General features: G+C 50.2%; 5 protein-coding genes across 5 annotated transcripts; 3 read left to right on the top strand and 2 right to left on the bottom strand.

Annotated features, from left to right (window-relative positions):
* Positions 1 to 203: 203 nt before the first annotated feature.
* HETIRDRAFT_408114 (uncharacterized protein) lies at positions 204 to 1640 on the top strand (the record flags this gene model as incomplete). The annotated part of the gene is made up of 6 exons (XM_009545237.1): positions 204 to 512; positions 565 to 644; positions 712 to 824; positions 875 to 990; positions 1107 to 1296; positions 1353 to 1640. 5 exons carry the CDS (start codon positions 204 to 206, stop codon positions 1233 to 1235), a joined length of 747 nt encoding a protein of 248 aa, XP_009543532.1. The 3' UTR covers positions 1236 to 1296; positions 1353 to 1640.
* On the bottom strand, positions 1312 to 4114 carry HETIRDRAFT_472096 (uncharacterized protein). The gene is made up of 10 exons (XM_009545238.1): positions 3800 to 4114; positions 3569 to 3739; positions 3230 to 3512; positions 3068 to 3176; positions 2929 to 3016; positions 2768 to 2868; positions 2630 to 2707; positions 2415 to 2557; positions 1968 to 2216; positions 1312 to 1892 (listed from the first exon to the last, which is right to left on the bottom strand). The coding sequence occupies exons 1-10, from the start codon at positions 4085 to 4087 to the stop codon at positions 1321 to 1323; spliced, it is 2082 nt and encodes a 693-aa protein (XP_009543533.1). The 5' UTR covers positions 4088 to 4114; the 3' UTR covers positions 1312 to 1320.
* A 396-nt stretch (positions 4115 to 4510) lies between these two features.
* Positions 4511 to 5836, bottom strand: HETIRDRAFT_381028 (uncharacterized protein; the record flags this gene model as incomplete). Its single annotated transcript, XM_009545239.1, has 2 exons — positions 4511 to 4795; positions 4851 to 5836. The coding sequence occupies 2 exons, from the start codon at positions 5834 to 5836 to the stop codon at positions 4615 to 4617; spliced, it is 1167 nt and encodes a 388-aa protein (XP_009543534.1). The 3' UTR covers positions 4511 to 4614.
* Positions 5837 to 6005: 169 nt separating this feature from the next.
* Positions 6006 to 7202, top strand: HETIRDRAFT_312515 (uncharacterized protein; the record flags this gene model as incomplete). Its single annotated transcript, XM_009545240.1, has 3 exons — positions 6006 to 6469; positions 6528 to 6913; positions 6967 to 7202. 3 exons carry the CDS (start codon positions 6006 to 6008, stop codon positions 7200 to 7202), a joined length of 1086 nt encoding a protein of 361 aa, XP_009543535.1.
* Positions 7203 to 7539: 337 nt separating this feature from the next.
* HETIRDRAFT_314577 (uncharacterized protein) lies at positions 7540 to 13505 on the top strand (the record flags this gene model as incomplete). The annotated part of the gene is made up of 15 exons (XM_009545241.1): positions 7540 to 7724; positions 7775 to 7934; positions 7993 to 8297; positions 8351 to 9170; positions 9222 to 9443; positions 9502 to 9755; positions 9817 to 9830; positions 9889 to 9906; positions 9959 to 9979; positions 10033 to 10313; positions 10367 to 11787; positions 11848 to 12712; positions 12768 to 12902; positions 12951 to 13178; positions 13245 to 13505. 15 exons carry the CDS (start codon positions 7540 to 7542, stop codon positions 13503 to 13505), a joined length of 5190 nt encoding a protein of 1729 aa, XP_009543536.1.
* Between the last annotated feature and the right edge of the window lie 56 nt (positions 13506 to 13561).

Genomic DNA, 13561 nt, shown 5'->3' on the forward strand with positions numbered 1-13561 from the left:
GTTTCAAGTCACGATTGCGTTGCAGCTATTGATGGGTCTTCACACAAAAAATACTCTTCTAACTGAAATTCAGTGGAGCGTTGAATATCGAATATTAAATGTTGATCTGTTATCAAACATGCAGAGGCTTATTTGTGACTTACGTTTTCCCTGAGGTTTCTGAGCTATCGTTTGTAAGCAAGTTCATGTTCTTTCCGACCAGGATGCCGTCTCCTATGAACGACCACATATTTCTATTCGAATTTATGAACAAGAAAACGTCTCTCACAGCTCGGGATATTCACATACGGCGTCTCTATGATGTTATACAACTCTCCATCCATCGGGATGAGTATCTTAGAGCAAGGAGAGCGTTTGGCATCCTCGCCCGATGCAAGGAGATCAAATGGAAAGACCTATGGAAGCTTGCTCTTTTAATCCTCGCTGATAGCGAGGAACTTACTACATCTAAGGACGGAAGCTTCACGCGATTAGAGTTCTTGCGCATGATGATGTTGCAGCACCGAGAAGATGCAAGTACCCTGTATTCCTATTTTCGGGGTCGACCATTTACCACTCCCACAGCGGGAAACCATTTTCCAAGAACTGGTTCTACTATTGGTTCTGACTGGAAGATCTAAAGAAGCTCTGGACGAACTTCAATTGTACGGAGACTTCAACCTGCTCTCTGGACTTGATCGCTCACATCCATCATTTGATATCGTCGGGCAGGTACCTTCCATCCTTCCCATACCAAGATAATCCTGTTCTGCATGTGTATGCAGGTCTTGTATGCCTTGATCTCGCTCAACCTCCACCTATTATCGAGCGAACATCGATTCAAGGTACTCTTCCATTCTATTTTTCGATGACACGAGTCTTTCATTCTGTCTAGACAGGTCAATTGGCCGATCATTTAACGAGAACCTTGTACGAGAAGCCCGCGGACATTTCGAACGTGCTCTGGCACTAGATCCCGACAACGTCGTCCCATCATCTTTCTTAGAAAAGGTATGCTGTCTTCACTTCTGAAACACGCAGATAATGAACGCCGCCAAAGCTAAGCGCTCTCTGCCGAATGTTCAGGCGCTCCTGCATTGAGATTTTTCTCGCTGACACCCCGAAAGCTCCCGCAGATAACGCAACGGATACACGACAGTGCTGTTGAAACTGAAACCGAGAATGACTCAGATGGCGGAAGATCGAACACTGACGCCTTTGGAGGGGACCAACCGCGCAAACGCATCCGGAGCTAATGACGCTGGTATAGAAGTAGCTCAAACAACCCTTCATAATTTCAGCGTTAGCTGAATAATGGTAGGTTTTTTTTTTGCAGGATCCTCAATCAGAGTCTGATTCCATGTCAATACTAGGCATCTCCTCGTCTTCGTCATCCTCCAGCACAGTCACAGGTAAAGTAACAGGCTGCGCCGTTGTGGCTTCCGGCTTTTGATTGGATCTAGTTTCTGTCAATGTTGAACGAGATATAGCATCGGGTACCTGTGAAGAGAAATCGGATTCGGAGCTGGATGTCGGCAGTGTAGGCAAAGTGCTTGATGGAACAGCTTTGGCAGCTGGTGTCGTCGAAGGCGTTTCATTTTGCAACATGGAATATGCTGGTTGTGTCGTCGACGTGAAATCCATAGACCGACTTTGACCGGACGTCTGCCACCCTCGTGTCTCGTTATCGCGTCCCTGAGCGGCGACATGCGGGGCCGAAATAACATGAGCATCCTGGGCAATGGCCGACTGTGTGATCGTCTGTTCAGTAACCCCGATGCCTAGCCCTGTCCGTACGTCAGTCTCCTCGTTACTTTCTTCCGTTCTGAAGAGAGACAGCGACTCCACGTGTGGGAGGGATCTGACGAGAGGCGGGGCCCGCGGATGCAGGAACAAATCGAGCTTTTGACTGGCTGCTGACGTATGGTTGAACAGATCCTATCATCACACCGATAAGTTCTAGCAGCAGAACTGCAAAAAAGGATAACTGACATGTCCATCGCCGCCGCTGTTGAGAACTAGGCCTAGACTTTTACTCAGAACGCTAGATGTGCCCGCACCTATCTCTAGACACATTGCCTGGACTTTGCTTAGGATTCGCAGGTGTAGTGTCAGATCTTGTGATATCTGATGGGGTGCTATCAATGGCAGGGAGAGGTTGATCGACAGCAAGAAGCGCGAGGCGGTTGAGTATGTTGCCGGAGCGAGATACGGATTGTGCAGGACGAGGCGGATAGCTGATGAAAATACAAATTAGCGTAGTTAGATGTAGAATCATGAGGATGTACCGTCTAAGGCCTCTAACACGCATGTTCCTTCAACAATTGTCGGAAACACAATGTTGCTTGAGATTTTGAAAACCTCATCACCCTCGTACCCCCTTGTACGCTTCTTCCCCTTCTTGCCCTTCGTACCTGAAGCGACCGTAGCTTCACTGACGTCCGACTGTGACGGAAGCAGGACAGAGAGTATGGAAAGAAGAGCTTTTACAGTCCGCGTGGGGAGGATCACATTGTGGAGAGGTTGTGCGAATTCTAAGAGAGTTGTAAGGAGGGAAAGAAATGGAAGGCGTTGTTGACTTCCACGATGTGATCGGAGAATAGGTACAGAGGTCAGAAAGACATTTTGATCAACAATCGATGAAGCTTACGGCGAGGTTATGTGTTCAAGATGGAACGATATCACTGATATGAATCGGGGGACGTGTGGGGTCAGACGCTGACGTGCGCTGGAACCCAGGCAACTTGTGAGCATCCCGGAACCGCATTAGGGAGCATGATGTACTGACCACGCAACGAGGTCCCTGAGAAGCATACATCCGAAACTCAAGACGTCTGCTGTAGCGGACTCCTCCAGGGCACGCGTAGTCAAATCTATGTGTCCATCCCTCTTTGAAATAGAGATTGATGAAACTCGGTCCACGTAGGCGAGGAATCGAAGAACACGAACCTTTTCTTCGTTTGTGCAGCTGAGAAATGCAAAGCATAATTGAACAATGGCACCTAGAGGCATCTGAACGGGCCGTGTACTGGTAAACCTACAACCTCTTCGGGTTAGACAGAACCTTCTTAGTACAAGAGACAATTACCTGAGAAGGTCACAAAGGGCGATGATACCGCATCGCAATCGGTCAAGGTTTAGTGGGATACCGAGCAGAGGATCCGCGTCAGGAACTGGGTGCCGTTGGCGGAGCCGAGCTGGTCACAACTTGTCAGAACTTTGTTCATGGAATGGAAATATGGCAAATCACCATCATGAGGAAAGGTTGTTCTGATAGTGACGAAAGCATTCCACAGGAAGAGTACAGTCTCATCAACCGATTTTCGCCACAAAGTGGCTGCCCCTACTTTGCCGCCAGTGACAGGTAGAACGGCATACAGGCGTGAAGAAGCTTCTAATATTGATGCGTCTGTCGGCTTGGGCGCCGAACCATTCAGCTGACGCAGGACGAAGGAAGACAGAGACGCGTGTAGTCCGCGGTGGAGCGTTGGAAAGAGGGGGATGATCTGTGTGAGGGAATTGATGGCAAGCAACTGTTCAACACAGTCAGTAACACTATGTATGATATATTGGAGATTCAGAGGCTTGCCTGTAATTCGTGGTCGCTATGCTTATCTGCAAGTGCAAGCAGCACAAGGCTGTATTTTGGGACATTTGGAGTGGCCAATTGTCTTTGAAACTCGAGAATATCTGTCGCTGCCGAGAATATATGTGCCAAAAGGCGGATTGCAGCCTTGATATTCGGGACCGGCTCATTTTTCTTTCATATGATCATTGAAATGAGACGAAATTCGTGGACCATACAGATAAATACACGGACTGAAAGTAGAGGTAACGCTGCACCTATCCAGCCCTGCGCACCCTCAATCATCAAGGCCTTTGAGCATTTAGCAGTTTTCAGCGCCAGACAGAATCCTGCCCATCGTGCGCCTGAATCCTTGGAGTGGATGAGAGAGCTCAGTCGCGCAGACCACTTTTGCAGGTGGGGCGATGGACTGAAGCATGCAGGAGAGAGGGCGGGCAGGACAGAAGGCAAGAATCGCACAGAGTTGGCATCTGAAGCGAGCTGGTGTTGAAGAAACGTTTTGAGGACCTGTCCTGGTTCCATGTTTTTTTTTTACAGTGCTCGTAAAGGTTGCGATCGAGTTGACTTCATTCCGCGCATGTCATATGACCCTTACGTATGTAATTTAAGTCTCAATACTTACTGCTAACTCCTCACTAGGTACTCGATTTCATTCAAAAGCAACTTAGAGCTGCAGGCCGCCTGTTTGAGGAGACCCGGGACTGGCTTCATGCGACCTTCCGAGAAACTAGCTAGACAGCGTTACTTTCCTCTTCTGCTTTGTCGTAATGAGACGGGCGTCCGAGCTGGTGATTTCACGATATCGGAGGTGCCAAATCCTCAAAGTACTGTATTTGATACTTCGTCTATGACAACTTGATGCATGTGAGAATGGAGACTGGCACAGTGTGGACCATTTGATGGAGCAGCGGCCAATATTTTAGGGATTATCGCTTACTTCAAGATATTCTGAAGGGTACATGGATGCGCATCCATTACCTCTGCAGCAGAGTGGTTGTGATATTAGACAGGGGATACATGATGACCAAAAAGATAGTAGCAGGGCACGGCTAGTTACTGCGCATCTCTTTTCCTCTAGGCCGTTCGCGCACAACCATCTTGTTGCTGTTCTTGGGGCCCTTGGGACCCGGCTTGCGCGTGCGCTTGCCTTTGGTATTCCAGCCCCAGATGGACACGGGATGCTTATTTGATTTGGATTTACCACGACCACCTCCATGAGGATGGTCATTACTAAAACAAAAGCATAAGTTCCATTGCTCGCGAAGACGAGAAAGCAAAAGCATACGCGTTCATTGCGACACCGCGAACAGTCGGTCTCCAGCCCAACCAGCGGCTACGTCCTGCCTTGCCCAGACTACGACTTTTCCATAGCGGGTTGCTGACCTTCCCAATAGTTGCGCAGCAGCTCTGCAATACTTTTCGCACCTCTCCACTCTGAAGCCGGACCTGACTGTACTTTCCAGACGCCTCATGTGCGACGACCTGGCCGAAAGAGCCAGCAGATCGGACAAGGATGCCGCGGCCATCTGGCAAAAGCGCAATGGCATGGATAACGGTACCAGTAGGGATCAGTCGAAGGGGTAAGACGTTGCCAGGTCTGATCGTCTTCGCACGAAGGACGCCCAGGGTGAGGGACGCGGTTGAATCACTCTTGTCCTCGTCAGTCATGGCCTTGCCTCCCTGCTTCGAGTCGACGTATCCTGGCACGAATCCGTCTGGAATGCCTCCGCGGAAGCTCTGCACTACGTTCCCCGCCCTTAAACCATCGGGTGCCAGGATATAACTCCATCTCTTCTTCCCATCCACGTTCGGATTTTGGTTGTGTATGAGCGCGATATGCGCTGAGCGGTTTGGGTCGTACTCGATCCGAACAACATCGTGTGGTCCAGGCTCTATGCGCATGAAGTCGACGAGACGAATACGACGTTTGTGTCCGCCGCCACGGTGTCGTATTGTTATTCGTCCGTACGAGTTACGGCCGCCATTCTTGCGTAGCGGGACGGTGAGAAGGCGAAGTGGTCGACCTGGAAAGATATGCGGATTGAGCGGCCGGCGGAGATGACGGATGCCGGGGGTGATGGGTTTATAAGTTTTGAAGAGAGTGGATGTTCGGGCAAGGGCAGCGTTTACGTCGGTAGGACGTTGCTCCAAAGTCGCCTCCGAAGCATAACGACGCGTCAAGAGGTTATATCTTGATGTACATGCCGTTTGAGATGATAGCGAAGAAAAACAGTTACGGAGCAAGCTGGCACTGCTCCGAACGGAGAACATCGAGGCTCGCGACCAAGAATAGTTGGAGGATAAGCACGATAAGTTGGCGGCAATGGGATATTATCTAATATCACTCTCTTAGAAATCGCTATGTATATGCACGCTCCAACCGTCACCATAACCGTGTATCCCATTGAAACTCTTCCTTGTGGGCAGGTTATATCAAGTCATGGATGACGATCTTACATTTGGCGCGTCTGTGTGGGCTATGCCCGGTGAAGGAGCACTCGCCTCTTCTCCGGTACAGGTTGACAACCCCACACTTCTCCCCATATCTCTCCCCCTAGATCAAGACACTACCTTCGATGACTTTGACGATTTTGGACCACCAGCCAATACCATGGGTGCTGTAGGTGATACTGATGAGTTTGGGGATTTTGGAGACTTTGGAGAAACGGAGGAAACCGGGGAAGAGTTTACAGGCTTCGACGAGCAGGCACCCGTGGCAGGCCCGTCTACGAGAGAATGGGAACCTCTTCGACTCAATCCGCTACCTTCTAGGAAGGAGCTGGAGGAGCAGATAGAAGAGATTTTAGATCCATTATGGTCAACAGATGACCTTTCACAAGCCTTTACAGATGAAGATATCAGAGAAGTCGGGGGACTAAGCCAAATCTTGATCACACCGGAGAGGTATGGTGCGTCCTCTCCCCCCGAGGAGTCTGGCTTCTCATATCTTACAATCGGGCAGCCGTGCACTATACCAAACATTGTTTCCTTCCACACCTCCTTCTGCTCCACCACCTAACTGGACGCGCTCACGAATACGACGGCAACATCTCATAACACTCGGAATTCCTGTCAATATTGACGAGTTCCTTCCGCGCGTTAGCGGCAAGCAAATGCCTGCGCTACAAATCTCCACTCGACCGATGTCGGCACCTCCTGGTCCTCGGCATCTGCCTCTAAACAATGGCGCAGCGTCGACGAACAACTCTAGGAATAACTCCAGAGCTGTCACTCCGGTGTCGACAACGCCATCTCGAACCGGGCCCACCGTTGCATCTCAGTTGGGACTGGGTCCGAAGCCACAGCTGGACGAAAAGAAAATCACAGAGCTCTTAGAGCTCACGCCAGGTTCGTTTCCGTTTTCTATCAGCAAGATAATTCATCACTCAAAAGGAGGTCAGATGACTTGTCTTTGCTGCCTCTCCCTGCATTAGAAAGGCATTTGGCCAGCCTACAGGCCCAGACGGCAAACACTTCCGCGCTCCTCACGCATTCGTTGCAAACGCGAGAGGCGCTCCAGCAGGACTCCGAGACATATAATAAGCTAATTGGGGAACTCGTTGGCGAAGCACAGAAGATGAAGACAGGGATCGGTAAGGGGCGGACAGCGATCAGACGAGGAAGTGGGATGGTTTGAGGGTGCACTGACGTTACCCTACATTCTTCGCAGCGGCAGTGCGCTCTGTATTCCTTGGAAGTCGTGTAATCCGTCTGTGTTTGTTTAGTGCTTCAGTATAATCGAATGTGCTTTTCATGCTGGCCGTGTTCACCAAGGGTGTGACTTCATGATTCCCACGGGTGTGCACCTGAGGATTGGCGATGGAAAAAGTTGCTTGTCGCGATCGCTCAGACTGGCGGCATTGAGCGCCGTGTGCACATATCTTCTTGCTCTCCAGCTCCAGAGAGCTTAGGGCCTCGGTTCCGGCCTGTATAGTCGCCATCATTCTACAACCCTCTATTTCTGCCGAATCGCCATGAATATCGCTCACCCCGTCCCGTCCACTGTCACGAGCATATCCTTCTCGTTCTTCACCACAGAGGATGTGCGCCGCATCTCTGTCAAACAAATCACAAATCCGATTCTGCTCGACGATCTGAACCGGCCGAACGTTGGAGGTCTCTATGACCCTTCACTAGGTCCTGCGGGGAGACAGGACATGTGCGTCGCGTCTGCTTATAATATTTGTATATCCTTTGAACGCCTTGCAGTTGCGCAACATGTCAACAGACGTACTACGGCTGTCCTGGACACTTTGGACATATTGAGTTGCCATCCCCCGTTTTCCACCCGTTATTCATGCAAAATACATACAATCTCCTCCGCGCGACTTGTCTTTTCTGTCACCATTTCAAACTTAGTAGGCCAGTGGTACGTGCTATCATTCCTTTCATGCATCGCATCTTCTTATGAACACGAAATACTCTAGTTGATCAAGTACGCAGCCAAGCTTCGTTTATTGGAGCATGGTCTTCTGGAGGCTGCGAAGAGCTTAGACGATTTACAGATGAAGGTGAAAATGCGGAAGGACGAGGAGGATGACACTCCTGAGGAAACAGAGCATGAATGGGCGACAAGGATAAATCTCTATGTCCAGATCCAGTTGATGCGAGCCTCGGGGAGCAAGCGCGACAATTACAAGGATAGTCTCGTCTTCCAAGCAAGAAAAGATCTGATCACGGAGTTCTTGCGAACTGCCCTCACAAAAAAGTGCTCCAATACCGGATGCGGCGCGTACGTGGTTCTACTCATTTGTCTTTCATACCGAAATGACTTCGTGATCATAGGTTCGGATATACATTCCGCAAAGAAGGGCACACGAAAATCATAGAGCTAGACCTTACCGTCAGGCAAAAGGCCACGCACGAAGCTTTGGGACTCAGACGCGCTAACGTCATGTGGGGCCAGAAGGGTTCTTCATCTACAAGGGACACGGCGGAGGAGGAGGACTCTGATGTCGAAATGCCGGACACGGAACCTGCGGGCGACGCTACGCTCTCTGACGAAGAATCTGATGAAGAAGACACGCCCAAGGTAAAAGACGACAAACTTCCTAGAGCCGCCAACGGACGTGTCAAGACTTTACGAGGCCGGAACGAGCGCATCATGGCTCCAGAAGAGTGTCGCGCTCACCTTCGTCGTCTATTTTCTAACGAGACTGTCTTGTGCTCACTTGTTTTCGGTCGCCACGGTCCTTTGGCTCCCGTCAATGCCCAGGGCTTGTCGATTGCTTCAGCAGACATGTTCTTCATGGAAGTCATCCCTGTTGCGCCGACGCGGTTCCGACCACCAGCCGTCATGGGAGAGACGCTTTTCGAGCATCCGCAGAATGAACTGTTGTCGAAGGTGCTCAATACGTCATATCGCCTCCGGGACCTCAATACGGACCTTCGCGCTGCTTCCGTCAAATCCACTGATTTTGACGACACGGAGAGGCGCAGGATCCTAGGACAACTCTTGGAAGGGCTAGTACAATTGCAAGTTGATGTTAATAGTTTCATCGACAGTAGCAAGAATCCCGCGCCGGTGAGGCAGGGGAAGTTACCACCAGCCGGTGTGAAGCAGGGTCTAGAGAAGAAAGAGGGTCTGTTCCGAATGCATATGATGGTGCGTTTCTTCAACATCACATATAATGTGCACCTTTCATTCTTTTCACAGGGCAAACGTGTTAATTACGCAGCTCGTTCCGTCATATCTCCCGATGTTAACATCGAGCCAAATGAGATTGGCATACCCCCTGTATTCGCGCAGAAGCTCACGTTCCCCGAACCTGTCACGCCGGCAAATTTCCATGAGATGCGCCAGTTGGTTATCAACGGATCACACAAGTATCCCGGAGCGTCAATTGTGGAATACGAAGATGGCCATCAACAATTCTTGGTAACTAGTTCATCATACTGCGTCTCGTTTTGCATGGTTTGAGCACTATCACATATAGGACAAACTCACAGTAGAGCAGCGGACGGCCATTGCCAACCAGCTTCTCACCCCTCAAGATGATGTCCGCAATGCTCCCCGCCAGGGTCTCTCTACTCGAACCACTTCGGTCAACAAGAAAGTATACCGACATCTCAGAGATGGGGACATGCTCATCCTCAATCGACAACCTACATTACACAAGCCAAGCATGATGGCACATAAAGCCCGAGTCCTCAAGGGTGAAAAGACGATTCGCATGCATTACGCAAATTGGTACGAGGACTTAGCATATCGTACATTTTCTGCCCACATGCTCAATGTTCCGTGTGTGTAGTAATTCTTATAATGGTAAGCTGTTTAATTCGATCCAGTTGGGATATATCTCATGCCTTACTCCGCCCACTAGCTGACTTCGATGGAGACGGTCAGTGCCCGCCTCCTCATGACATGTTCATATGCTAAATTATCGATCGCAGAAATGAATATACATTTCCCCCGTGAGTAGCTCGCTCACAATAACGCTTTCCTAGCGCTTGACGCATGACATCAGAAAATGAGGTTGCTCGTGCGGAAGCAATGATGATTGCCAACACAGACAACCAATACCTGGTACCTACGTCCGGAAAACCATTGCGCGGTCTCATTCAAGACCACGTTGTTGCTGGAGTGTGGATGACCAGCCAGGATGCATTCTTCTCGCGAGAAGAGTACTTCCAGCTCCTTTACGGTGCTCTCCGACCGGAAGAAGAAACATCTCATTACTCTGGCCGTTTGGTGACGCTGCCACCAACAATATGGAGACCCAAACCTTTGTGGACTGGAAAACAGATTGTAAGATGATTCACCACCTGTTGTTTCTCTTCATATGGCTGATAAGTGCTTAGATTTCCACTGTACTCTTGAATATTACACCGAGTAATGCTGAAGGCCTCAACCTCACAGCAAAAGCGAAGGTTCCTGGTAGTGCATGGGGTCCCGGGTCCGGTGACGATCAAGTCATCTTCATGGATGGCGAACTACTTCGTGGCGTTCTGGATAAATCCGCATTCGGTGCAACTGATTATGGTTTAGTGCATTCAGTCTACGAACTTTATGGTGCCGATGTCGCAGGAAGGTTGTTGGGCATCCTCAGCCGTTTGTTCACTAAATTCCTCCAGCATCGTGCATTCACTTGTCGTATGGACGATTTGGCATTAACAGCCTCAGGTGACGCGAAGCGTGCAGAGCTCATTCGTCAGGGCGAGAACCTGGGCACTGAAGGCGCCATTGACAATTTCCCGTCACTCGCCAGTACTCCCGCTGTCGAACAGCCCGCGGCTCTTGCTCGTCTTCTCCAGGACGTTTTGCGCGACGATAGCAAGATGGCTGGCCTTGACATGTCCGTGAAGACCAAATTGGCAAAATTGACGAAGTCGATCGCAGACGCATGCATGCCCCACGAACTTTGGCGCAAGTTTCCGCACAACCACATGCAGGCTATGACGCTCTCTGGCGCAAAGGGAACTGCAGTCAATGCTCAGCAGATTTCGTGCGCGCTGGGACAGCAGGAGCTGGAGGGTCGTCGTGTCCCTGTCATGGTCAGCGGAAAGACGCTTCCTTCCTTCAAGCCCTTCGAGACGAAGGCCATCGCCGGTGGTTATATCGCTAGCAGGTTCTTGACCGGCGTGAAACCTCAAGAGTTTTTCTTCCATTGCATGGCTGGTCGCGAAGGTCTCATCGACACTGCTGTCAAGACTTCGCGTTCTGGGTATCTTCAGCGATCACTCATCAAACACCTTGAGGGCATCCGCGTCCATTACGATAATACGGTTCGCGGCGCTGATGACTCGGTCTACCAGTTCTATTATGGTGGAGATGCTTTGGATGTCACGAAACAGAAGCACCTGTACCAGTTTGCATTCATGGCGCAGAATGCTGTGTCATTCCTCAGCAGGTACCAGGTCAGGGATATCGCAGGCAAGGTGGACGATGAAGAGGCCGCAAGCCATATGAAGAAGGTACTCAAGAGATCGTCGAAGCGCGAGCTCAACGCGCCGTCCAAGAGGGACAAGTACGATACAGCTATGACGATGTTCAACCCAGTTCGCTTCCTTGGCAGCACTTCTGAGAAGTTTGCAGAGAAACTAGACGAGTATTTGAAGGCGAATCCGGATAAACTGCTCAAGTCGTCCGACGGAGGGGCTGTCCAGGTCAAACGCCGATATCCCTTACTGGCAGCAAAACGACTAAGGTTGTTGATGAACTTCAAGTATATGCGGAGCATCATAGAGCCTGGCGAGGCTGTTGGGCTCTTGGCTGGCCAAGGGTGCGTAGTTATTTTGCTAATTCACTCTACATGCGACAAACTAACGATGGCCATTGCCAGTGTTGGAGAGCCATCGACGCAGATGACCTTGAACACTTTCCATTTTGCAGGTCACGGAGCCGCAAACGTCACCCTTGGTATCCCTCGTCTTCGTGAAATCATTATGACGGCGTCCACCAAGCCAAAAACTCCATCCATGACCATGACTGTCTCGAAGGATACCCCGATTCCAGTAGTCGATGCCTTCTGCAAAAAAGCCAGCCGTCTCACGCTCTCTCAGGTGGTCGACAGTGTCTCTGTTACAGAGCGCCTGATCGTAAGTGGAGCCTCCAGGAGCAAACACTTCATCATCGATATCAAGTTCTTCCCTGAGGAAGAATACAGAGAAGAGTATGACGTCGAGCCTGTGGAGATCCTGCAATTCTTCGGCGTGCGATTCCCACTTTTATTGCGCCGCGAAATCCAACTGGAGATGAAAAAGCTTGACGCTGATCTGAAAAGCCAAATAGCAGAGCTCGGCAAGGGCAAGGGTTCGAGCAAACGTGGAGAGGAAGCTGAAGATGGAGACGAGGAGGAGGAAGAGCCTAAAAGAGGTGGACGGGACGATGACGAGGTCAGTGAAGTTGGGGATGGAGACGCACTTGGGGAGAAAAGAAAGAGGCAGGCCAAGCAGCAGGAGTCGTATGAGTCGGACAGTGAAGATGAGGAGAGCGAAGGAGAACTCGATGATGCAGCCATCGAAGCTGCGTATGCATCGCAAGGGGATGATACGGGTTCTGTGGAGGACGCCGACCACAAACCAAAAGCAAAGAAGGGAAAAGGTCTTTCGGCCATGGTCGGGAAAATTGAAGAATCCTTCTTGGACCGTTTCCCTCATGCAACGGCATTTAAGTTCCGTGAGACGGGATGTACCATTGAGCTGGAGGTACGTTGATATGGCTTATTGACTGATAGCTTTAGGATTCATTGCTTTCTTTTAGTTTGGGTCGGACCTGCCCAAATTACTCTTGGTAGGTATCGTCGAACGGACATGCGTAAAATCGATCGTCAGGGAGATTCCCAGTATCACAGACTGTTTCCGCGTACGCGAGCCAAACAGAGACGGCACCGTGAAGGTGAGTGCTCCGAGCTTTCTTTATTGTCTTGTCCAACACAATGTGCAGATCATGACCAATGGTTCCAACTTCCGTGGAATATGGGAATTTGCTTGTAATGATGAGCATAGTATCATCGACGAGGACGACATATACTCGAACGACGTGTATGCAATCTTGTGCACATATGGGGTCGAAATGGCGCGCGCGGCCATAGTCCGGGAGATGAGCGGCGTGTTCGATGTATACAAGATTGACGTCGACATCAGGCACATGGAACTGATTGCAGACTACATGGTCAGTCTTCTCCTTGATGCCAGAGAGCTAAATGGCTCATGCACTCTTTTGATAACTCAATTCCAGACGTTCGAGGGCGGATACAAGCCATTCAATCGCAAGGGCATAGGGATGCATTCCTCACCTTTGCTCAAAGCATCATTCGAGACAACGGCATCTTTCTTGTCTGATGCGACGCTATATGGCGACTTTGACGACTTGCGAACGCCATCCGGGAACCTCGTCGTTGGAAGGCTAAGTACGAGTGGGACAGGTGTATTCGATGTAGTCACACCGCTAGTGCAGGATGCGGGCGGCCAAAATGGAGTTGTCTCTACTCAGACATAAAGCAACAAGTCTCGGGAGAAACCTGTGGTAATTCTATAGCTTTTTGTATTGTATCT

The sequence above is a fragment of the Heterobasidion irregulare genome, assembly GCF_000320585.1.
Source record: "Heterobasidion irregulare TC 32-1 unplaced genomic scaffold scaffold_03, whole genome shotgun sequence".
NCBI lineage: Eukaryota > Fungi > Basidiomycota > Agaricomycetes > Russulales > Bondarzewiaceae > Heterobasidion > Heterobasidion irregulare.